At 34.3% G+C, this 26,078-nt stretch overlaps 6 protein-coding genes across 6 annotated transcripts; 2 read left to right on the top strand and 4 right to left on the bottom strand.

Moving 5' to 3' along the window:
- Positions 1–2,667: 2,667 nt before the first annotated feature.
- On the top strand, positions 2,668–4,332 carry LOC105232551 (diphthine methyl ester synthase). Its single transcript, XM_011214261.4, has 2 exons — positions 2,668–3,181; positions 3,248–4,332. Exons 1-2 carry the CDS (start codon positions 3,047–3,049, stop codon positions 3,953–3,955), a joined length of 843 nt encoding a protein of 280 aa, XP_011212563.1. The 5' UTR covers positions 2,668–3,046; the 3' UTR covers positions 3,956–4,332.
- A 7-nt stretch (positions 4,333–4,339) lies between these two features.
- On the bottom strand, positions 4,340–5,540 carry LOC105232552 (COP9 signalosome complex subunit 6). The gene is made up of 2 exons (XM_011214262.4): positions 5,096–5,540; positions 4,340–5,038 (listed from the first exon to the last, which is right to left on the bottom strand). Exons 1-2 carry the CDS (start codon positions 5,447–5,449, stop codon positions 4,394–4,396), a joined length of 999 nt encoding a protein of 332 aa, XP_011212564.1. The 5' UTR covers positions 5,450–5,540; the 3' UTR covers positions 4,340–4,393.
- Positions 5,541–6,224: 684 nt separating this feature from the next.
- On the bottom strand, positions 6,225–7,049 carry LOC105232550 (probable oligoribonuclease). Its single transcript, XM_011214260.4, has one exon. It carries the CDS (start codon positions 6,990–6,992, stop codon positions 6,318–6,320), a length of 675 nt encoding a protein of 224 aa, XP_011212562.1. The 5' UTR covers positions 6,993–7,049; the 3' UTR covers positions 6,225–6,317.
- A 744-nt stretch (positions 7,050–7,793) lies between these two features.
- On the top strand, positions 7,794–9,194 carry LOC105232548 (dnaJ homolog subfamily C member 8). The gene is made up of 3 exons (NM_001304978.1): positions 7,794–7,914; positions 8,192–8,512; positions 8,573–9,194. Exons 1-3 carry the CDS (start codon positions 7,852–7,854, stop codon positions 8,945–8,947), a joined length of 759 nt encoding a protein of 252 aa, NP_001291907.1. The 5' UTR covers positions 7,794–7,851; the 3' UTR covers positions 8,948–9,194.
- Positions 9,150–13,489, bottom strand: LOC105232549 (helicase SKI2W). Its single transcript, XM_011214259.4, has 7 exons — positions 11,878–13,489; positions 11,094–11,813; positions 10,855–11,037; positions 10,220–10,799; positions 9,954–10,132; positions 9,767–9,898; positions 9,150–9,505 (listed from the first exon to the last, which is right to left on the bottom strand). The coding sequence occupies exons 1-7, from the start codon at positions 13,480–13,482 to the stop codon at positions 9,302–9,304; spliced, it is 3,603 nt and encodes a 1,200-aa protein (XP_011212561.2). The 5' UTR covers positions 13,483–13,489; the 3' UTR covers positions 9,150–9,301.
- Positions 13,490–15,085: 1,596 nt separating this feature from the next.
- On the bottom strand, positions 15,086–18,428 carry LOC105232547 (lipid storage droplets surface-binding protein 1). Its single transcript, XM_011214256.4, has 7 exons — positions 18,178–18,428; positions 17,818–18,113; positions 17,558–17,762; positions 16,960–17,147; positions 15,711–15,901; positions 15,432–15,609; positions 15,086–15,370 (listed from the first exon to the last, which is right to left on the bottom strand). Exons 1-7 carry the CDS (start codon positions 18,179–18,181, stop codon positions 15,218–15,220), a joined length of 1,215 nt encoding a protein of 404 aa, XP_011212558.1. The 5' UTR covers positions 18,182–18,428; the 3' UTR covers positions 15,086–15,217.
- Between the last annotated feature and the right edge of the window lie 7,650 nt (positions 18,429–26,078).

The following is a 26,078-nucleotide window of genomic DNA, read 5'->3' as shown; positions in this document are numbered from 1 at the left end:
GCGTGTACAAACAAATGTATAAACAACTAAGGGCAAAGGCAAGAAGACATTAGTCCCAAGTATAATAGGGTTCGATGATTTCTGAAGTTCTTCACTTGATCGGCATGAATCGGCAGGCTCAACATAAGCTCCCCAGGTTATTCAGTCTTAGTACCGATTGCATAATAACATTTATATTAAGGATACCTTGAACTATTTATTGCAGGATTTTGCTGGCAAAGGTTTAATGTTTTTAATAAATCATATGTGAAATCAAGTTAATCAATCAAGATATTACCAAGTATATACATATGTAGTATAGTGATCAAATTAAAAGGTGAATTTTTAATTTATACTTCGTATGTTTTTAGAATCGGTAAATTTCGGTAATATTTATTTATTTATTTATTTATTATTACAATAACGCCAATCGGCAATATACATTAAGAGAAACAAATAAAAAATGAAAAATGTAGGTAGAAGGTAAAAGTGTATATGCAGAGTACTATGGTGATGGTTTCTGGTTGTGGCGGGCAGCAAATGGAGTCCTTGGTTAAACAAGCAGATGTTTCTTAGTATTGTCTATGAAGGCAGAGTATGTACCTCCGTAGAAGTCAATCACACCTTGAAAAGAATTGACAGATTTGGCCAGTCTATTCAGAGGACCGTTGATCACATAATATTTCTTGGAGTTCGAAGTTTTTAGTAGACGATTACGTCTAAGTAAAGTGCCTGCTGGGGCAAGTTCAAAGCAGCCAAGAATGTCTGGAGCATCGATAATATTATTGACAACCTTGTAATAGAAACTAAGATCGGCAACCTGTCGACGTGCTGATAGTTTATTGATACGAAAGCTCTGGTAAATTTCATCAGTGGAGTAAGTATGTGTAGACGATGATAACTTATAGGCTAACGACTTGCAGAGTTTACGTTGAACCTTTTCCACTTTGTCTATAGATGCATTAGTATATGGAGACCAGATGACTGAACCATATTCAAGGATAGGTAGGACTAGCGATTGAAAAAGTCTGGTTACAGAGTAGGGGTTGTTGAAGTCTTTGCTATTGTGCCGCAACTACCGCATTCGCCTGATTTACTTTCAGGCTATTTAGCAAATTCACATGAGCACTCCAAGGACACCGTTGTGACTCAATTCAGGATATAAAAGCTGAACGAAGAAGGCGCTGATAGCAATCACTACAGAGGATTTTTTCCAAGTGCTATGATGACTGGAAAATTCGTTGGCATAAGTGTATTGCAGCGGGAGGAGACTACTATGAAGAAAATGAAAGGGACAAAATTCACCTTTCAATTTGATCACTGTAGTATATGCAGTTTAAAATTAACGATGAAGAAATAAAAAATTATGTATATACATATTGATCAGAATTTCATATTTGAGGAATATACATACCTACATATGTACATAAATCATTTACACTGTAAATAAGTTCGGAAAATATTTAAACACTGAAAAGCACGTTTTAGAATTTAGAAGTTGAAGTATTATCAACTTATTTTTCGCAAGTTAGTGACACAAAAATATATTCAGAAACCTTACCGGAAAATCGTGGATTTTATCGGGCTGAGTGTGATATTCCATCTTATAATGAAATTCATTTATTTATAATATTGGTTAGTCGAAAAAGTCTTTTCCTATTTCCAATCAATGTTAACTTATTTTTTTATATTTATATTGATAACTAAATAAACAGATATGTACCAATTTTTGCCATGACATTATTCCAACAGGGTAAATTCAAAATATAGCGAATTTCTTCATTATTTTCACTCATTTTTGAACAACTGTAACTTTTTTTTCAACTTCCCCAAATTAAATTTTTTTTCGTTAAATGAAACTTAAAATCTTACCTTTCCAACACTATGTATATGGTATGACACAATGTGATTGGTAGCGCTGGAGATATACGACTGCAACGTAATTTGTTCATTTGTTTCCAAACTATCCCCAAGGCTGGAATGAAAAAATTTATATAGTGGTTATAATTCCATTGCATCCATTTTTGCCATTAAAGTTTGGAAGATATAGTTTTCCAATTTGCCACACCTGTAACCCATTGGAGGGCGAAGCCACGTCCAACATTTCATTTCCAAAAATTGCTTTATTACAAATATACAAATATCCCTCCCTTTGTGTACTTTCTGCACATAGTTTATAAAATTCATCCACATAAAGCAAGGCATACATGCACCAATTATTGTATCAATTTCAAAGAATTGTACAACTGATTGCTACGTATATGGGGCAGTTGTATGAGTTGTATCAACTGATTGGATGAAAATCAAAATTTTTTGATATTTTGTGAAGTTGGTTGTGTTAGTTGGATAGTGTTTGGGTTGGTCGTGCGATTTCAAACGATTTCGCCATTTTATTTCGGCTGTCGAAGAGACCACGTCATATGTAATAAGTAAAGCAACAACTTTCGAACTCATGTTTAAGCAACGAAGTGAATATTTAAAATGAAGTTGGCCTCAAAATTGTATTAAAAGTTGTGTCGTGTGTAGCGACAAGGACAATTTCTAGCCCAACTCAATCAACCAACTTATTGGTGCGTGTATGCCTTGCATAATACACTTATCGCCTTGTCAATTTATATCGTGTAGTGTAACCCCTACTTGTTTCATGAATTAATGGGTAAATGAATACCGTTACTTTAAAAATCTTGCAACTCTGACAGTGACATGCGATGAGCGAAATAGGGAAATGATTTTCCTGCAAGTGGAAGTTGAGCGTAATTGTTTAGATTTTTTGTTCTCATTTTAGAAATATCAGCACGTGCATAATACAGAATCTATATACAAGTGTGCATTGTAACTCCAAGAACATTTACAAGGCTGAATTGCGAAAAATTTGACATACACAATATACAAGCCTGTTATAACTATTATAGTGCATGTACTTGTAAGCGCGGGAAAAGTGCAAAGTTGTGTGAGGTGTTCAAGTGTTTTTGCGGTTACATTGTGGTGATTATAGCATAATCCGCCTTGTATTAAGAATATTGGTTGACAATAGCGATAGAATTAAATATAAGGAAGCATTTACAACATGTTCTACTTGATCGGATTAGGACTTGGTGACCCAACTGACATTACAGTGAAAGGCCTTGAAATTGTAAAGCGCTGTTCACGAGTTTACCTAGAAATGTATACTTCCATACTTGGGTGCCCGCAAGAAGAACTGGTAAGTGAATTTGTTTATTTAATTATATATATTTTGTTAATGAGTTGATATTTTGTAAATCTATAGGAAACTTTCTATGGACGACCTCTTTTGCTAGCCGATCGGGATTTGGTAGAACAAGGTGCAGATGAGATATTATCGGGTGCTGCAGAAGAAGACGTGGCATTATTAGTAGTTGGTGACCCATTTGGTGCAACTACACATACTGATTTTATACTCAGAGCCAAAGAAAAAAAAATACAATACAAGGTCGTACATAACGCATCCATTATGAACGCTATAGGGTGCTGTGGTCTCCAACTTTATAAATTTGGTGAGACCGTGTCGATACCGTACTGGGATGAAACATGGAAACCAGATAGCTTTTACGACAAAATTAAATTAAATAGGCTGCATAATATGCATACACTATGTTTGCTGGACATCAAGGTTAAAGAGCCAACCCCAGAATCGTTAATGCGTCGGCGAAAGGAATATCAACCACCACGTTTCATGACTGTGGCTGAAGCTACACAACAGTTAATGACGATTGTAGAAAAAAAAGATGCACTGGAACGTAATACGATTTTAAATGAATTGTCGCTCTGCGTTGGACTCGCTCGAGTTGGTCATGATAGTCAATCTATAATTGTAAATACATTACGTGAAATGAGTCAAACTGATCTGGGTGGTCCTTTACATTCATTAGTGATACCTGCGAAGGAAATGCACCCCCTCGAAGTGGAATTTTTGCAGCAATATGCCACATTGAAGTTGGAGGACTATAATCACTGAAAAAAGATGTTGGTACATAGAAGATTATTGGAAGTTAAATTTGTTTACCTAAAGTACAGCATTGTGATTATATATTTTCAAATTAAAAATCTTTTCTTGTACCACAACTATCCGTGTGTAAAAATAATCTAAAGCAGATCCTCTTAAATGTAATTAAGTATAAGAAAGTCAAATAATTGAATGCTATTAAATGGCATTTCACTTAGTTGTTTTTTATAATTATGTGTCGTATTTTACGATGAACAATGTTTTGCGTTTGTTTAAATTAATTTATATAAGCCTAAACGTATTGAAAGCACTGTTTGAATAAAGGAGTGTCTTCTATCTCCTCTGTATATTGTAATTGAACAAAGAATAATAATTTTCCTACAAAAGCATCGAATATTTGTTTTATATATGAAGATAATTTATTTTACAGCACAAAATACTCGGATTAATTTAAAAATATAAACCACGAGCTCGTCTTCCAGATCCTTGGCGATCATAAAGTACATTAAACTTGTTGACAAAATGGTTCATATCGTTGCAGCCTTTGGTCATTGCGCCCAAATAGCTAATAAGGGCGACATCGTTGCATTGAGTGTAAAGTTCTTCCTGGAAAGCATGACCTTTCATAACAGGTAATCGATGACTTAAGGCATATGCATCGCGCAAAATTTCCTGATTTGCTGCCACTTTGCCACTTTCAACATCTTTTATATATTTTAAAACTATTTGTATACGTTTATTTAACATTTTAATAGCGCTATCTTGAGCCACTAGGTGTTCTGCTACCACAGATTTTTCTCCAGTTTCATTAGTAGACATACGAGCAACATGATCAATACCGATTCGCTCAGCTTCTTCTGTAGCCAATGTGTAAGTTAGTGGAACAAACAACATTGTAGCTTCTCCCCCTACCAATTCGATAGTGGATTCATATAACTTTAACGGGAGTTGGTCAACACTACGTGACAATGGGTTCAGTTGCAGTAATATGGGACATTCGTTTATCTCAGCCATTTGCTTTTGAATTTGGATGTCAAGGGGTGTGGGAGCTTCATCTGTAGTATACCAACCAATAAAATCTAGATCACTGAAAACCTAATAAATAACTAAATTTGAAAAAATCTTTTCTGATTTGCCACTATTAACATATACCTGCTTGAACTGTTGCTCCTTTGTTTGGTAGTATTCTCGGTTGATAACTACGTCTGCACCCACTCTGTCCACTCTTAATTCAAAGGAATTCATCACTTCTATATTGCGACCTTTTTGTTTTCCTATCAAAGCACCAAATACTTGACAAGTTTCACCCGCTTGAGCACGAATACGGGTCCAGTGTTCGGAAATATTCAATATTACCAACGGATGGAGAGAGGCGGTCACAGATGGTGTTGTTCCCGGACCTGCCATTATGCTGGTATTTGATGCTAGAACTCTACATTTTGGATGGTGGCTGCATGATGGTGCAAGATTTAAATTAGCTTCCGAATCAACTTCCATTCGCTCCATTTTATTGTAGTTTATATTTTATTCGTAGAATATATTTGCCAATTTGTTTCTCGCTTAGGGTAGCCAACTCCTCATTTCAATTAATCGGTTTGAAAATTCATGAACATTTCCAACAATTATTGCCAACCAACCCTAAAGATTTTTTGTTTGATAAAACTACTATCAATGGCAATACATCTGGAAGCGCAGTAAGTATCTTGACTAAATCATTAATAATGTGGTGTTGTATTTTCAAGAACATTTAAAGTTTGCTAACTCTTTATGAGAAAATCAAAATATTCAAAGCCCGATTTCAATAGCAAATAAACTTTTTGAAGAAAAATTACTTATAATTTTTTTTATCTTAAACGACGTTTTTATAACAATTACAATTAAAAATTATCTCTACGTATTTGTTAAAGAGATACCTACTATTTCTTAGTTCCTTCGTATTTTGTGATTTTTTTATTTGAAACTTACATAAACTAACAACCAATGCAAGAAAGAAACATCAACGCCGATGAATACTCTACAGTCTAAGTTTTAAGAATTAATTTATAATTATGAATCAATGTTGAAACTTTCAAATTAAGTTTATTGCTAACAACTTTTTAAAAAGTTTGTAAAATAAATCCCAAATGTCTAGATAACAATAAGCAATTGGTTATCGTGATAACGACTATTGATTGCGAAGACATAAAGTAATGGGTAATACAAGCATTTACCCAGTAAGCAATATGTTTATTTATTATTTCGATGGTAATTTTTAAGTTCAGCTTGACACAAACATTTTGAATACAGTTTTCACAATGTGTGTATGTTTTTTATTGACACCCAAATGTTTACGCTTAATACAAAGCTAACTTAAAAATATTGCAGATTGTACGAACTATACAGTTTTAAAAAAATTATCTCGGTAATATTTTAACTCTTCAATACTATCTTGTAAGTCTTCTAAGCTTCGATGCAATAAACGTTTTTCGGGAGCCGATTTTATTAAGTCGGATCTCCATCGACGGCACAATTCCTTTATACTTGAGATATCGATAACACGGTAATGCAGGTAATTATCAACGGATGGCATGTGGTGGCGTAGAAATAGCCTGTCCATATATATAGAATTACCAGCCAATGGACATTTACCCTCAGGAATATGTTTCTGTAGGTAATCCAAAAGTATCTTCTCCGCACGCTCTGGTGTTATATCGGATTCCAAGCACTTTTTAACTAAACCAGATTCGTTATGCTGCTTCATGCACCACTCGTTCATTTGCTCGAAAACTTCTTTTGGATGTTTAATAGCAAAGCACAAACCCTCTGTTAAAACTTTTAAATCCTTGTCGGTAATCAAACAAGCTACTTCGATTATTTTGTCAGAAACCGAGTTTAAACCAGTCATCTCGAGATCCATCCATACAATTGAGGATTTGTCAGCTAACAATCTTGGAACGGTCTCCATATTCACAGACAATTTTGAAAGTTTTGTGTGATGATTTTCGCATTGAAATTTTGAAACCCTCGATGTTAACGAAGTAATACATCCACGTGAAATGAATTTTAGCATTTTAAGAATTTATTCAATGCAGTGTTACGAAATATGTATGAAAAAGACTTGAAGAAAATGTCAGTTTGGATAGTTGCCAATTAAACCAACCAATTTATTTATGTTCTATAATGACTAGGGCAAAATCCGGCATGATGAAAACTATGACGTCAGGAAGGGAAGATTTGCATGTAATTTGTGAAAAAAATTCTGTTGAACGCGTTGGCACAATTTTATCATATTTTTTATGAAATATCAATGTTCATAAACAGATAAGGGCAAACTTTTCCTCGACAGTCAGGTCAACGTAATCGGTACGGACCCGGATTTTTTATCCTGCCGCGGAATGTCACCTACAACAACAACAAAGATAAGCAGAATTTTTTCCAATACAAAATTTCTTATGGCAATTAATTGTTTTGTTTTTGGATAATAATCATATTCATATATATTCGTCAAGTTATCTCTCGGTTAATCACCTGTTAGTGACCCAAAAGTGCTACCAGAGATTGCTGCTAAAATTTTTATGAGTTTCTAAAGGCTCAGTTTCAGTTCTAATAGAAATTCTTGTTACGTAGGATCGTTAATATCTTTCTTACGCAAGGACTTTATGAGATGCAGGGTGTATATGTCTCTTTTTATGCTCTAATTCTTTGAATATTTTGAAGTTTGGGTAGCTTTTTGTTTTTAAACTTCGGTCTCACCCTGCGTTATTATGACATTTGGTGTACGGATTTTGTGGTAAATAAGAAATTTTATACTGTAAAATTAATTGTGTACAAGTGCTTTCTTCGTTGAAATATAATAAAAAAGGATTTAAAAATAGATTGTCAGTAAATGCGTCCTTAATATTTTGTGATACCTAATTGTATAAATAAAAATGTCTTTTAATGAACGCCCCACCACATCGAAGGATACTTCATTTGACTCTTTCTATACGGAGGTAAGTATATGCTTGTAAAAAGCGGCAGCTGAATGCCTATGCTACATGCGCTCTTGAAACATAGTAGCAGGAACAAGGTTGACAACAAACAGGATTGTTGGATATTCACTATTATTGTTTCATATTCTAAAATATGTAAACAAATAATTCAAGAATACTAAAGCTTGAGAGGAAAGCAGATATGAAAGTTGAAGGACTTAACGACTTCATAGAATATCATATATCTTTGTAAACAGGGATTAACATAAAATTAATAATTTTTTGGACATTTCCGCAGGTTAAAGAAATAGAAAAACGCGATTCTGTTCTAACCTCTTCTCAACAAATTGATCGTTTACTTCGTCCAGGTTCAACATACTTCAATCTCAATCCATTCGAGGTGCTACAGATAGAGCCTGGTGCTACTGTTGAAGAAATAAAGAAACGTTACCGCACACTCTCCATACTGGTACATCCGGATAAGATTCAGGATAATAAAGATCGTGCCCAGACTGCTTTTGACATTGTAAATCGAGCTTGGAAGACACTGGAAAATGATGTCACGCGAAAAAAATGCCTCGATGTTTACGAGGAAGCGAAAGAAAGAACGGATCACATGGTTACAATATATACATATTTTGTGTAAAAAATCGTATTTAAAAATATTTCGGAATTGCAGATTGCAGAGAAAAGAAAGAAGCTTCGAAAAGAGAGCAAAGGTTTTGAAAACATCCCTGAAGATGATCCTGATAAATATAAACATGCCATATATGTGATGGTTATGAAATTGTTTGCTGATATGGAACGGCGTCGGCAACAATTGGATCAACGAGATCAAGAAGAGCGCAAACGTAAACGAGAAACCGAAATTGAGGAGGAAGAAAAAAGAAAAGCTGATTTAGAATGGCAGAAGAACTTTGAAGAGTCGCGCCAAAGTCGTGTAAATAGTTGGCATGATTTTCAGTCCGGTGCCAGCAAATCTAAGAAATCAAAAAAACAAAAGCGTATGCATGGAATGATTGTTCCTCCCAAGTTTAAGCCTGAATCACGATAAGCGCATATGCAAATGCATATCTATAGCAACAAACTTTATATCATTATTTTTTATACTTCAAATTAAGTTCATAAATCAAATAACACGGATTCCATGTGTAAAGGCTGAAAATATGTTAAATATAACATGCCTTTAAATGAGAAATAAGTATTCGGAGTTCGGTTAAGTTGTCATTTAGTTGCCGCTCATTATAAATATGTAATTAAAAATAATAAAATTGACATTATTACATTTTGTAAAATACAGCCAAATGGATATATTTTAGAGCAAAAAATTATTTATGAAATATGAGTTTGTTTTTTATTATTAGTTAGATCGTTGATATAACCCGAACAGCTCACTTTCCGTTGGGAATCACAATGCTGTATACAAGCTGGCAGTAAACACTATGTCTCTTTTAATGGCAGTTGATGCTTCTTCCATTTTGCTTTGCAAGGCGGGATTACCTATTCGTATGGCTGCAGTTTTGACATCACGTAGGGTTTCATCCAATTGCTGTATACATCGTACAATTATGCCTTCTTGCACTTCAGTTAACTTCATTATTTCAGCAAATGGCTAATAAAAGTTATAATTAAAAATTAGAAAATTTTAAAAATTTCGTGGTTATAAAAACTTATAATCAGTTTTTGAAAAATATATTTGCAGTCACTAACTTAAATAACCAGATATTAGTATTGGCGAAAGGCAATAGAAATTATAGAAATTTAAGAATGTGAGTTAGAAAATTAATTTACAATCATAATTCGAAAATGATCTGTTAAATAATTTAAGTTATAGGTTGCAAACATATAGACATGTGACATTATGATTAATCACCTTGTTGCGTGCCCATTCGTACACTACTTCGAGCAATCCAAAGTTCAGCCGATTTTCGGTTTCTATTATTGTCTTATTTCGTAGTTCTTCGGCTAAAATAGTGTCGTTGATTTCTTCGAACTCTTTAACGCACTAAATAAAAAATATATCAATTGTAGGAAAATATATCAATAGTAACTAATCTGACTTTTTTTAACTTTTCTGGAATCACCGGCTCCCCTTGGATTTTTCCTTGAAATACTAAACTCGAGAGTAATGCGGCGATTTCAGCCGGTTCAAGATCATTGAACATGTTACATAGTATTAGTTCTGTTATTAACAGCTCGTTCTGTCCCATTTCACAAGCAACTTTTCCTTTCAGCGTGACTACAACAATAAATACATTCACATGTTTGGAACTATTTATATTTTTGTATGGAAGAATATTTAATAGTATAATATAATACTACTCACCCTCATCCAAATCATCAATGTATTTTAGTGCGCGTAATACTTCTAATTTGTTGCAATAATCTGGATAAAGTGAGAGGTTTTTAGTAGAATTCTTAAATTTCAATTCCTCAATACGTCGTTCCAACACTTTACGCTCGTAAACCGTCGCGAATTCTTGTTCAAACCCAGCAATATTTGTATGTGGTAGCAATGTGTGTAGCTGTTTCCACAAATATTCTGTATAGCGAATTTGAACCAACTCATTTTCTTCACTTATATTAACATCTTTGGAGAGGTTAATACACTTAACCGCATCGGTGTTGTCAATGTAGTTTTGATTAAGTTGTTGTAATTCACTCACCGCCTTAACGACAGATGCACCCGGTGGAGAGTCCTTAAAACGTTCGATTTGTCGCTGCTCCCAATTGCGAATTATAATGTCTCCATCAACTTTAATTGTGCTTTTTGTAATTTCAACTATATCAGCTGCTTTTGCGTCAATTACACAATGGCCACCGATCCCTTCAGGCTGAAATAATTTGTTCTGTGGGGTCAGCGAAACTATTTTGTAGTACATTTCTCCTCGATGAAGGTTATTATCCTTTAAAGAAAGAATCGTAACAGTGTGATAATTCGGAGGAAAATGTGCAGAATACCTTTGGATCCCTTGAAGAGAATTGGTGGTCAAGCACCAATAATCTGTAGGCAGTATCTTTCCCTGGGGTAGACTTTATGGCAAGTAATATACCCAATTTGTTGTAGTGTCTTCCTTGGGTAACCACAAGTATACGGCCAACTTTCAGCTCTTTCGCTATTTTAGGTTGAGATAGTAAATATTTCTATAGAAAAAGGTAATGTTAACAACAGAAATGAAGAATATCTTAGAGAATCTTACCATGATACGCTGTTTTTCAATAATATATTCTTGGGCGAGATCATAAAAGCGACACAGAGGCTGTAGTTGTTCTCCCAGTTCGGGTAGTTTAGAGAATTTATCAAGCGCAACTTCCAGTTGCTTTTGCTGCATTGGTAATTGCAGTTTTTGATTAAATTCTTTGAAACTGAACTGTATTATGTCTTCAACTTTAATGCTCTCAATGCGTAAACAAGTAAGAATTACGGCATATCGTAATATGAATTGTGACTGCAATTTTTCTGGTTGTCCAAGTATCATGGAGCGGAGATCCATCGAAGGCGGGACTTGAGATTTACACAATAGTATAACAGTACCATTTTCATCATGACCACGTCGTCCGGCACGTCCAGCCATTTGGATATATTCACCAGGTTTTAGATTACGCACTTCAAGTCCGTCATATTTACGATGTGAGTCAAAGATCACAGTACGCGCTGGCATGTTAACACCCATAGCAAATGTTTCCGTAGCGAATAGTAGTTTAACTAAACCCGATTGGAAAAGCATTTCTACGATTTCCTTCAGTATGGGTAATATACCACTATGATGCACGCCGATTCCGCGTTCCAATGAATCCTTCATGGATAGAACTTGTGGTAGTTGGCGATCTGGGGGTTTTAGTTTTTGTAAGCATTGTTGGAAAAATTTCTGTACAGAACCTTTTTCACGTGCAGTATTCAAGTCAACTGATTGTAATGCCTAGAAGTAAATAACATGGGTAAAATTCAAAAATATAGGCAATATGTTAGATGAATTATAGTACCTGTAAATTAATATCGCAGCGATTACGTGATAATGTGAATGCTACTACAGGCATTTTGTTATTACGCTTCAAAAAGTCTATTAGCCCAATCCACATGTTCTGATCCTGTTTAGCGCTAACGAAATTTTTAGCGGGCCGCACACTTTGTCCCCCTTTTGATTTGGCCTGCATATCTTTTTTGCGTTCTACCGCCTTTACATAATTTTCTTGCATAAATTTACCATTCCCGTCGACCAGTAGAAATATATCATCTTTGCTTTTACCACCACATCCAGTGTAAATATAATGCATTAAAGGAACAGGCCGTTTGAGTGTACTTATTACAAACACTTTCCTTTTCTTGGTACTACCAACCCAGTCCGCTAATTCCATTGTATTAGGTACCGTAGCGCTTAGCATTATTATATTAACATGATCTGGAAGTAATATTATTACCTCTTCCCATACGTGGCCACGCTCTGGGTTGTTTATATAATGCACTTCATCGAAAATCACATATTCGAGATCTCTTGTTATTTCACTCCCACAATAAAGCATGGACCGAAGAATCTCAGTAGTCATAATAAGACAAGAAGCAGTGGGATCAATCTGCAGGTCACCCGTAATTAATCCAACGTCCTTAAACGTTTTTTTAAAGTCTCTATATTTTTGATTGGATAATGCTTTTATTGGAGATGTGTAAATTGTACGAGTTAAATCGCGCTGTGATAATGCTATGGCATATTCCGCTACTACTGTTTTACCAGCGGATGTGTGTGCTGCTACAAACACATACTGTCGTTCTTCTAATTTAAGAATAGCTTGCTTTTGGAACACATCTAACTCAAAGGGGTAAGTCATTGCGGGACAAGGAATTTTATTTTTGAAGTTCGTAATAGGATGTGATATGTCAACCATTTCCGCCCATTCGCTGCAAAAAGTGGATTTCGAGTTTGTATTTGAAATTTCCAAAACTGGTTTAAGATCTGGTCCCATAATATGCTCCTCTACATCTTTAAATTCTGTTGAATAGTTGAATGTATCTGCGCTATGCACTTCCGTTGGTTCTTCAGTCAACTTCAACCATTCCTGTACATCCATGTCCTTTTCCAAATTTTCTAAGAGATTGATATTATCATTATTTCTTAAATTTGCAACATCTGAATTTGACTGTATTCTATTTTCTTCGAATATATAGCCTTTGGGGAAACCTGGTGGCACTGTCAACAGTTCCAATCCATAATCGAATTCAACACCTAGCTTTTTTATTTCTCCAGGTGGTTCATCAAATCCACCCGGCCAGAATGGAAAATTCATCGATGAACCTCGAATTGACTCTTCCAACAGTCCAGGTTCTCGACGCATTGAGGTGGAATTGCTTGCGTTGGCACCGACATCTTCCAAATCTATCTCATCAAATTCAATTATCGCACCAGTAATATAGTCGCGACGTGGCACTAATTTGGTGCTAGCAGAACCTTTCGGTAAATGTAGCAAGCGTGTTTCATTGTAACGTCGCGGAATTGTGTCCGGTAAAGGATTATTTATTGGTAATTCCGGACAAATAATATATTTCTGTAATTTTTTAATATTCTCATCCATTCTACTCGTTAAACTGGTTGACATACATATATGTATGTATTTACGAATGTCATGTGGAAACATATTCAACAATTACACTATGCGACAGTATTATGGAAATGTACTTCGAAAATCTCTAGTTAGCAATGGTTGGCGTGAAATATATTTAGAATTGCTAAACATGAGCAAACTGCAGTCACCAGATTTTTAACAATCTTCAATTGCCTGTCGAGATGCCCCGCAAAACATTACCGCTACTTTCCAAATTATTATGAGTACATAAGAATTACCGCTAAGGAAATAACATATTTTTTAAACTGTTCACTTGACTTTATCCTAATAAAATATAATTTCATTCAGTACAATATGGCAAAAAACTAAGTTGAGAAATTTATAGCAGTTGAAAAAACTAAATTGCAAAATGATCAAAAAGATACAAGTTTTACTATTTTGTAGTTACGAAGTCATCCAACGGTAGGTCCAGGAAACGTGCTGTTTCGGTTGGAGAGGTGGTTAATGTTATGCGGGGATTCGTTGCACGCTGGATATATGTTTGATATGTCGGGGTCGATTCTGGATAAGCAAGAGTGTAACCTGCTATAGTAACCTAATATCTGTCAAATTTATTGCCATTGAAGTTGGAAACATTTGTGGAAATTTTTTATGTTGATGAAATTATTTGCAAAATTTGCGAGAACTTTGATGAAAGCATATTTTTCTTGACAATTTGATTTTGCACACTCTTCCTTTCCTTCAAGCCTTCCTTAGCTTTTAACCACTCCCTATAATGCTTTTTAAAGGTTAGGCGAGCGTTCATCACTACAAAAAATTTAAGCTTTCATTTACCTGAATTCAATATCATATTGTTCGCTTATTGCGGAGGCTTTATATATTTTATCCTTATACTAAAAAAAGTTGAAAAACATAATATTAACGATTATTTAAAGCAAAACTAAAGTCGTTTCTTTTCCATTTGATGTGGCAAATATCAATTCCTGGCACTTTCCATCTTATTTCAATAATTTCAATTACAGTTAGATCTCAAATTTTCGCACATTGAGTACATGATTGCCATTCATGACTATTTTTAAGTTAGTATAAATAGGAAGCAAGAAAGTATGCAATTTTAGATTTTTTGTTTACCAACAAAACTATCAGAGCCATATGAGACTATCAATTTTGACGGCAACGCTTCTCAGACCCTTTTGACATAAGAGCAAGCGCTTGTGTAACAGTAACTAAAAATATTCATCTCGATTAAAAAACTAAATGAAATCGTAAACATTTCCGCGCGATTATTTTTAACAAGTTTCGGGGTCCGTAACAGTGCGTCGATGAACTTAATTAAATTTTTGGCGCTGGAGCTGAATCAAGGACCAGTGTTAATCAATAGGGATCGTAGATCACTCCAGTAATTTTATTGCCGAATGCGACGGAAAAAAGGGCATATGTACATATTGTGACGAACACGGATGATAGAGCAAAATCGAATCTTGATAAACGACTTTTATTTAACAATCCGGTGGTTGAACTCAAGAGGGAGTTACAAGGTGGACGATTTATCGAGAAATCCTTTACTATATGAAGAAATAGAACTTGTCCACTTTTGAATAAGGATACCTCGTGCTAAGAGTGGTACAGTACACACTTAGGTTTATTAAGACGCCTCATTTATTTTACGGGTTTTTATGTTACCTTATGTATTAGTACGAATATGAAAGCAAAAATAAAAGTCGATGATTAGAAACAAAAATACGACAGCAATAATAAATTCTATTTCTCAGTAGACGCCATTTATATGTGGAACAGGAACACTATTGTCCTGTGGTTCGATTCGTCGTCTTGCATTGGACGAGGATGTGTTGGATGCGATAGCAGTGACAGTTACCTTTTCCGCCTCTATGCGACCAGATAGAAAAGTGGCTAAGCGTTCCTACATAGATAATCAAAATTGTGAATACTTCCCTTAAAATTTCTGTAGGTTTATTTGTTACCAAATAGCTATTAGTGATGATTTGAAGACCTCCATAGAAGGTCAAGGCGCGCTTAATTAGTGATTCAGCTTCTTGCTTGGACATATTTTTAACCTTATCCAATTTCGTAATGCTAATAATGCGGTTATTAAGGATTATAATGTGATGTACGACCTCAGTGGTGGTGTGAGACAACTTTCTGAAAAAGTAGCGAAAAAGGGAAAATAATATATGAGTAAAAATTATAATATTTTTCATTTTTTTTTTGAAAACGCATCAAATTGTATTATTGTATATTACTTTGGGATGTTCGAAGCGATGTTTGCACTAAAATTCACAAGATGCACTAAACGTCGAGCTGACTCCCGTGTCAATAAGACAATTAACTGTTCCAAACTGACTGGCCTGGCTTGATTTTCTGGCTCGTCTTCACTCAGATAGTCCCAAAGTTCTTTGGCTTTTTGTAGAGCCAACTTTGGATCCGTAGCAATCTGCAAAGATGACAAGAAAGTACAGTTTTGAAGAAAAATTAAAGCAAATGAAATTGGAAAATTACATTGATCGTTTTTGAAGAGTTTCAAGCAACACTTCATTGGCGATGTGAGAGAAAGTCAAGTTTTACAGATTTGTTTTATTAAAAATATGGATATTATATTGCTCTTGAATCACTCAGTGATTCACTCACTTAAAATTTGGCAATGTTGCCTACACATATCGGGGGGAAAATACTCCTTGAGTAGGTTCTTATGTTTACTTAGGTCTTTTCATTTTGTCACATTGCAATCAGCGTTCATAGATTACGAAATGGTTGGTTGCCATAGTGTTTTTTTTATATTTTTTTGCTTTTATATCTTTGAAACAGCTTAAAATATTAATCATAAAAAGCTATAAATTAATAATTTACTTCCAAGCAGTTAATAATAATTTGTATACAAGAAGTTGTGAAAGTAATTTTGAATTTCAAAATTGATATTAGTTTTCAAAATTATTATTTACAATAAATTTTTAATTTATTGCATACTTGTATAAAAGAGTGACATATTTAAAAAATACTTGACTCAAATCCGTTATAAAATTTGTAAATTAGAAAGCCAAATTTTTTTAAAAATCGCTTTTAAGAGTTCGAAAAATTGGATGAAGTGTACAGTGGGTTGTACTTACCAAAGGTGGGGACAAAATTCGTGTGAGTGTTATGAATGATATGAAAAAATTTATTTATTATATCTCGAATTGGGCGATCTAGGGCATCTGATATGTAAAAATTGAAAACTGAGGTGGTTAAGTGTTAAGAGAATACAAACTATACATGCGTTAATCACTCAAGTGAGGGCGGGCGGTGTGAGAACTGATAAATGATAAATAATTTTAATATAAAAAAATTTATTCCATTGCGCCTGTCGCACGTTCAATATTTATTGTGGTATGTGGTCATGATTTTGTCATTTGACAATATAAGACCTATTCTTCTTCATGACCTAGGGTTAGTCCCCGGCATTATGCCGGGAATGAGTGAGATTTCTTGCAAGAGGTATTATATTTGAACGCTTACCAACTCGGCTGCATAGATGAGTATATTAATGGCTTCTCTGCTTTGTTTTTTTAAGGCTCTTGCTTCGGCGAGGGTGCGCTGGGTTAGGCGACGCTTAAGCTTGCGTGAGAATCGTTGACCGTGATGTATTGCCTTAATGGCGCCTTTCTCGTTTTCAGCGACAGCACTCTTATCTTCTTCGACTGGTGCTGAAATGCATAATAATCATATTATAATATTAATGTGTACCAACTAGTGTTTAGGTTACGCTTTCTTTAGAATAGTTAAACATTCATAAGTTGCACAAGAGATCATGTTTCACCTTAACGAATCTCCTTGAAACATTTTGGAGAGATTCGCTTATCAGTTTAGAGATTTGTTTCTTTATTTGATTTTACGCGCGAAATAAATTACATTTATGAACTTAACATTACTTTTATGAAGTTAATCAAATAGCAAAACATGATAACCTCGACATTTATTTAAATATGTGCATACTTATGTATGTTTTACAAACTGCTACGGTTGCTTACAGTGTGTGCAAAATGTATGTTTATTAATTAATTTTATTTTTAAAATAATGTGATTTCAAGAAATGTTAACCAAAAAATTGTCTTACCATCCGTTTGATCCCCTGGCAAAGGCACTAAGTATTTATCCACGAATTTGTCCCCAACAGTGAAGGCTTCGTCTAGCCGGTCCGCTGCATATGCAGTTAGTGAACTTTCCAACACAGTGCTGCCGATCTGTTTGACGGAATCGGCGCGCTTCAACACCGGCCGCACAAGATGGTCCGACATGTATTCCTTTGTATTCCAATACATCTTCAAAAATTCTTTTCATGAAATATTTTAACATTGAATTGAAGGAAATCATTACCATTTCTGGTGGCAAATAAACGAGTGGTATACGCTGTTCCAATAAGTCCAAACTTTTACACATAACGCCATCCAGATGCTTCAGAGGCGCTTCGAAAAGTTTCACTGCCGGCTGTACAGACTCATAGGCGGCAAAAATTGTAGATTCAGCGGTTTCAAAATACCAATTAAATAGACGGTTATTGTGTTTAACTTTGCCATACAGATCCTCGATACGCTTAAAACTTGTCTCGACCAATGGAATGCTGACAATTCTATCGACAGATTCTAGATGCAGTTTGCTGATTGGTGCATTCGCTTTGAAAGGAAATTATTAAAAGATTTTGGAAATATATTCATTTTCTATTTGTTTACAACTAACCCATTATGAAAATAGTTGTATAATGGTTTGTTTTTTATCTCCACGACAAATTTAACACATTAATTCTTTGCAGAATTTTTTGTTTGCCACTTTCCGTTTTCAATCGTATATTTCTATTGACATCCGCCCGAAAATTAATCTGTATATTTCCACATGAAGACTAAGAGTCGACTGTTTGGCGCTGTGCTTGCAAGTCGCTGATATTTTATACGAAATAATATTTTCGATCGTTGCTCAGTTTTCGAAAAGTTGAACTAAACAGTAATCTTTAAAGAATTGACCTTTAATGCCTGACAACGACGGCGTCCAAATCGTATTGCTGATAACAAAGCAGCGTAATTCGATCATGCACTCATATTTTCTTTCCTCTGAGTACGAAATACTTTCATACATATGTACATATGTGTGTAGGTATTCAAGCTCGCATAGAAGGATGTCCTATCGCAGTGACTGATCGCGCAAAGGCTGCTATCTTCCCACTTTAAACTCTCCCGGCGTGTGTTTAATAATCTAAAGAAGTCGAGCACGAATGGAATGTGTGTTTGTCTGTCGAATTCGAGCTTACGCCGCCAACCCAAAGTTCACTTGCTATAAATTAAGAACTGATGCATTAATAACTCATCCACTTAAAATACACTATAACAGTGAGTCAAATATTTACATTTGAACAAAAATGTGAAATGCTTTTTTTTGGAATTTAAGACTATTGGAGTGAGCAATAAATTTTATCAAGCACAATTAGAAGTCCATAAAGTGAAGGTGTGGGTGGGTACCATAAGGTTTGTTTCGTATATATCACATTAATCCTTCTATCATAAATAGAAGAAAAAAAAACAACTAACTATGGATCTTACCCCAGGTTTTCATACGCCCAATAGTATTTGGAAGAGATTAAGCATTTAAAAACGATTACCAACTAATTGAGTAATTGAATATAAAAGTAGACAAAACTATATACATAGATTGTGTATTCGATCGAAGCTTGCTATATGATCTGCTTGCTTCATTTATTTTCTTATTTAATCAACAATTTTCTTACTTCTTTTGTAAGCAAGTGTGCTTATTTTTAAATTGAATTTGCGATAAATGCAGTTAATCAGCCAGACAGTTTAATTGCGAACCCCGTTTAAAATCGGAGTATTCACCCACAATTGTAATGAATCTTCCACATATTATATAAAGGGTTATCCTCTTGGGGCGGGCGGTGATATACTCCGATCTAAGCAGTACGTGCGAACGCATGCAAGCAGACACAATACCAATGTAATTTGGGTTTCATTTTCAGCAACGTTTTTTGTCTCCCCGTTGGCATCGATGGCACGTCAGTAAATAGTTTTGTCTACATAATGGTTGCTTACAACAATAAATAAGCGAGATATATTTGGTGTTATATATAGTACATATGAATATATCAAAGTGATCCATATTATCGACTGTTGATGTAAACGATGGCTGAGAGTTACTGAACATTCTGAGGAGTTTGGTATTGCAGATCCCTCCCTCTTGATACAGTTTCAAAATATGCGACAACGTGACGGACTTATTTTTTTATATAAAAAAAATGTATGTAATAGAATTCAAATAAAGGGCATATTTCATCCATATTTCAATTGACAAAATAAATAAAAAAGGTCTTAATTATATAAAATCTATGTAAGAGTTGTGAAATAAAAAACCAAAACCAACGGATTCCTCTCCTTTATACTTGCCCACCCATCAAAAAATACCGCATATATAGGAGATATACTTATAAAAGTTTGAGTTGAGAAATCAACGAGCCATAAACGTGTTTTATTGAGCTTAACGAAGGGAACAAATTAACGCTACATCGAGTGATGCCTCCCATATGTTTGCAGTATGTCTGAAAAGAAAATGAAGAGAAAAAGTTACAGCAAGCGTTACGTTTGAGTACTATTTTAGTGCTATTATAATTAAGTGTAAGGCAAGTTTTTATATCAACAGTGTCTGTTTTGGATATTAGATTAGCGTATCATAAGTAATACGTCTAGTTCATTTAATTTTAAGATACGTACATACATATGTATGTACCTCACATTCTGGCGTTTGGATTGTATATGACTGTATAGGGAGACTACTTGAAAATTTACCCATTGATATACTCATATTTATTAATACTTCAGTTATATAGATATTATTTTCTATAGCTCTAATATTTAAGAGATAAGCACATTTAATATTTGAATTACAATTCTCAGAATTCGAAGGAATACCAAATTTTTACATAAGTTATCATTTGAAGAGATTTAGAGACTAAAATAAATGCTAAAATCAATTTTCCTTTCAATTCTGATGCCCTTAATACATATAATTATATGCCCGAATTGATTATCTGATGTCCACTTTGTTTTTGTGCAACATGCTCCAGAGGTATAAATAAAAGAGTTCTTAATTTTGTTTACATATGTATATACATATGTACATATATTCCGTATTTGAGTTGCGAATAATTCTGAAGAGACTCCCCAGAATTAAATGTATATATAAAAATTCAGTGTTAGTAAAAGTTATAAAAATTCTTTGTGGGCAAAAAACAGTAAGACATTTTAATTTAAATTTCGCCCTGATAACCCAGGGTTGTATGTTTGTCAGTGACATCTGTGTCACATCAAAATAACCAGAATTTAGTTTAATATATGGTTGTCTTTCTAAAGTACATAAAGTGAATTCAGCGATTTTTCCGAAAACAGCGTTTCGTTAACGTCTGTGAATACATTCTTGCACATATTGTATAAAGTAAAAGCAAAGGCAATTTCAGGCACTTATGTGTAAATGCATACCATACATACATACATATATATTTAAAAGTCTGTCTGAATTATTTAATTCTGAATTCAAAAATTGCTTATAAAAAACTCAACTAAGGCTGTTTTGTTTCAGGTGCTGAAAGAATTTCGATAAAATAAATTTAAAATGAAAAATTTTAAATGAAATTTTTGAACAAGTCAAGCAAATAAAATATATAGTATGGCTAACTTTTATTGGCATATGTATGTATGTATGTAAATACGTAAAACTTTTGTTAAAAGTAAATATGGTATATCCTGTGGTGTCTTACATTCAATTGTGTCTTCTGGCGGATAAATTTGATTTCATTTAAACACAATAAGCGAATTGTCATTCATATTAATTCCTAATTCTTTCTAAGGTAATTTAATTGGACAACAATTGAGCTCCCGGCTTTGTGAGCATATAAGAGAGTCAAAGCGGAAACGAACATTTGAGCTGATTGTCGGAGTAGTTGTGAGTATAAATATTTTCGAGATTAAACAAAGTCTGTGTAATATTAATTATCCTGTTACAAACTGAGCTATTTAACTAATTTCCATAAGAATTTTAATAATCATATTTATGAATTAGCATTTCCACTATAGAGAAAATCGAAAATATTGCAATGAAAACAAAATCAAAATGCATGGATCAAAGAAGAAAAAAGATTTCCAAAATTCCCACTAAGTGAATAAGGAATGAAGCGTTAAGTAACTGTTAATGCAAAAACAATACTAACAATGTACATTACAAATGACGCAATGAAGTGAAGTTCATTATTTTGGTGATTGTTTTCATTTTGCCTTCGTGTGATTACGTGACGTTGCCTCCGCCACTCGCAAAAGCGTCTCCAAGAGACGATGAACTCCCTCTCAGTGAATTCACTGTATATGAGAATGGTAATAATATCAAACAGAAAAGAGCAACAATGCCGCAATGGAAACAAAAGCAAGAACAATAACAAATGAAAGGACAATGTTGCAGCAGTAATAGGAGCAACAAATGTTAGCAAAGAAGAGGAAAAATTAAAGGATGAAGATGCACAAGCTACGGCAGGAGAGGAAGTGGGAACAAAAACACACTCGATTAATTACATAGGTAAGTAGCATCCCTCTTGACTTCGTCTAAGACTTCATAACAAATTATATATATACATATTCTGCTCCCACATCTTAAATCCGTTGGAATTTTAGTATGCTTAAGTATTTTTAATTGACTTGCGAAGGTACACAAAGTTCTAACACAATCTAGATTTCATGATAGTTAATGGAGTGTTTTAATGACAGTTGATTAAAAAGGCATAAGTCCACAAAAAAAAACTTTTGCAGCGTTTATTAATAATTTGAATTTAAAGAAAGTGCTTAACGGATTGCTATCAGCTATATGTCCAAAGCAACTAAAACAATGTTGGTAATATGACGGTTAAAAATTCAGGAGAAGTTCTGGCGCCTACAAATGGCTGTCACGTTCGTACAATGGCATTCTGTTGGCAGCAGCGAATACGTACACATCGACAGTACCGTACGGACGGTATGTACGACTCGAGGAATAAACATGCTTGATAATACAAAGTTGTGAGAGTGCTTCTGACACTTTGAAGCGAATAAACAAGACAACTACTAAAGTACACTTGAAATTTGTTTTATGAAAATAAAGGGGAAAACTATCAGCGCCCGAAACAGGTGAAAGTAACGTAAAAGTGAAAAGACGTAACCGAAGTAAAGACCGTACCTTGGCAGCAGGAAGGTTAAATTTAGCATACTGTTAGGCGCCCAACGAAGGCAACTCCACTTTACTCCTACATAGCCATAACGCTTTACACTCGTATTTCATCGTTGACGGCATCGACGACGGTAGACTTCGTAACGCCATTATTCGTCGTATCCTTGCGTACTGCCAACAGTATTGTCTTGTGCTTTGTTCGTGTTGCATGTGCGGTTCGCGCGCCAATTCATACTAAAAGGAAAGGGATTTGTGTTCGAAATTTTTTTATCGCTTTGAAAAGGTTTCATACATATTATATATAATTGTGAGCTTTGTTGGTGTGGAGGCTAAGAAAGCCAATTTTTTTGAAGTGGTATGAGCGATTAAATTTCATAAGAAATTTGTGTCCATCAAATGGCATTCGTTATCACAATGTACAAGTACTTAAATGGCTCGTTAATTTAGTGGTTAATATATGCACATCCATGTGTATATATGTACATATGTATGTCTTATATGTGCATCATCTTTTATTCATATATAATTTTAGTTTAGATTAATTAACTATTGGCCTCCTCTGGTTATTACAAATTCTGAATAAAATTTTTATGTTAGTGGAAAAAATTACCGTTACCTGCTTTTAAATTAGTGGCTTCAATATATAGCGTGCAGTTCCTATTCTAAACTTTGCTCTTAGCCGAAGTAGCTGAAAGTTATTGTGTGGCTCTGGATTGTTCATAATCAAAATCCGCGCCCACCAATTTATCGGCTGGAAACCAAATACAACTGTAAGTATATTAAACTCCTTTAAAGCATTTTGCATTTAATTTATAAACTCGGGTCGCTGAAAATTAAGTGCCACATTGTAGTTTAAAGGTATTAGGTACATTTATGCAGACAAATATTCAAAAGGTCCAGTTTTTAATGCAACTCAACAAATTTAGATTACATATTTATTTTAGATATAGTGCCAGTGGCATTTTTTGTAATATTCCAGCGTTTTGCCATCCAGAGAGAGAGAGTTCGCAGGTTATGCTTGAGCAATAATACAAGTCTTCTTTGTGTAGATTTACTTATTGGTTGTGATGTTGTGTCACAAATTATATTCTGACATTTATACTCTAAATAAAACGCGAGTCTTAAAACATCGAGACTACTCTCATTTTAAGCTTTACGACTATTGAATAGAACAGCCGCTGCTGCCGTTCTAATATCCAGATTTCACCTGGCGAAAATGAGATACAGAAGCCATCCAAACTATTTTTTTTAATTTTCGTGGTCAATCTTCCTTAGGCATTAAAGCGCTCAGTTGCTTTGCTCTCATTGTGTAGCTGTAATTCACACGTATTTAGCATTAACTTAAAGCCCGTTTAGCGGTGTTTAGGGAGCTTAAAGAAAAATACGGTGGAAGCCTCTATATTTTCCTTTCGCCAATAGCTAGGTGAGTTTTACAGCGTTTTTACGATTGCTTATTTTTACATTTTGTGTATTTGTCTGTTGTTTTTTATTTTATATTTTTTTCTGTCTGTCTGCTTCAGCTCTTCACTTTATATCCGAGCATATTTTATTGAATTTATATTGCTTATCAGAGCAAAAATGAGTATTTAGATCAAATAAATGTAATATGACTGGCGTTTATTCGAATCTCAGGGAAAAACCAACGGTCGTGGCATCCGTAAATCAAGATTAATAGATTAGAAGATAACGGAAACATATAGCATTCAGTTTATTAACAAATTTTAACAAAACTATACAAAGCAATAAGGAATACTCTACAGGTACTTCAACGCTTTAGAAGTAATCCCCTAACAATCGCCTATGATAATTGTGTGTGGTCATTATCGTCCTTTGGGTTCTGCTAGTTCTAGTTTGTCGTACTCTGTGCGCCTTTGTTTCTTTTATGCTGTGAGTGACTATGAATTATTCAGAATTTTGTAATTTTGCCAGCATTTAACCTTGAGCATATCCTTCTTGTATGTTTGCTATTGACTTATCCACAGAACCATTAACAATTGCTTGTGGTTATCATTACTGTCTTTTAGTAGAACGTTTTATGGCTTACTGCCAGTCGTTATTATCCCTTCAATTGTCGCTTTTGTTATTTTCGAAAAGCACATCTTACAGTTATGAAACTACTTAAATATGATGGTTTCGAGAGCAGCTTTACCAGAATGATTGCCACTTGGGGGTTGGTGGAACTTTTAATTCAAAATGAGAATGCCATGTACAATACATCATTATTGTCTTATCTTTGAAACTGATAGACAAGCGAACTTCCCGTCATTGAGAAGGATACCGCAAATAAACAACTTTAAGTCGTTTCTATGAGAGAGCGACTATATAGTGAAATCCATATGATTTTTAATTTAAAACTTTGAAATTAAAAAAAAAAAACAACAACAAATTGCAGTTTATAAACTTTGTTCCGTAATATAAACTCCGAAATTCACGCCGATATATGACACTGGATAAAACATGGTTCTACCAATCAATTTTCTTGGTAACTTTGTTCTCGACGTCTATTTTTGGCATGAACATGGAATATTATTCATTCACTATTTAAAAAGTGAAAAAACTCTATCTGGCTATTTGTGGAGTGCACAAGTCAGCTTTTAGCCGACACTGATGCATCACTATAATCTCACTCAGGGCAGGTCGCTGCTTTTACACTCATTTGCGAGGAAGTTTCACGTGAAACAATTTCTGACTTTGAACTGTATTTAGAAGAGAGTTATCGCATCTCATCGCCGTGAATGCAGATCATTACATTAATACTGGACGTTGAAATATTTATATTCAAAATATTAATATTCAAAATCGAAAACAAATTTCTTACTTTAAGTTGAAGCTTTTACCTATCTCTGTGCCAAATTTCAGATTCATCAAATTCCTATATAGGTAAGCGCACAAGGCTACATGGTATGAGGTGTGTTCCAAAAATTACGAGATTTTTTGATTTTTGAAGGAAAAAATTATTCATTCGTCTATATTAATGTTGTCGCCTTTAAAATACTCCCCATTTGATAATATGCACTTATGTCAGCGTTTCTGCAAACCGTCGAAACACTTCTCAAAGTCGATTTTTGGAATAGCCTTTAGCTCTTTCAGCGATTAATTTATCTTGTAAAACGGTTCCCCTTTAAGGTGCTTTTAATTTTTGGAAAAAAATGTCAAACAGAGCAATATCTGGCGAATATCGAGGCTGGGGCATCGTTACAGTATTGTTTTTGGCCAATAATTTGTCAAAAAATTCTTAGATCAATTTCTTTCAACAAAGAAAATCGGCAAACTATTAAAAACACGTCTAACCGGAGAGAGTGCTACGGGCAAAGTAAGCAATAAATATAGCAGAAAATTTTATCATATGTATTTACTTCCGGAGCTGGAATATTAACCTAATAAAAAATACT

Source organism: Bactrocera dorsalis, unplaced genomic scaffold (genome assembly GCF_023373825.1).
Source record: "Bactrocera dorsalis isolate Fly_Bdor unplaced genomic scaffold, ASM2337382v1 BdCtg016, whole genome shotgun sequence".
In the NCBI taxonomy this organism is placed as follows: Eukaryota; Metazoa; Arthropoda; class Insecta; order Diptera; family Tephritidae; genus Bactrocera; species Bactrocera dorsalis.
The sequence above is the reverse complement of the archived record's forward strand: the minus strand, read 5'-3'. Positions and strand labels throughout refer to the sequence as shown.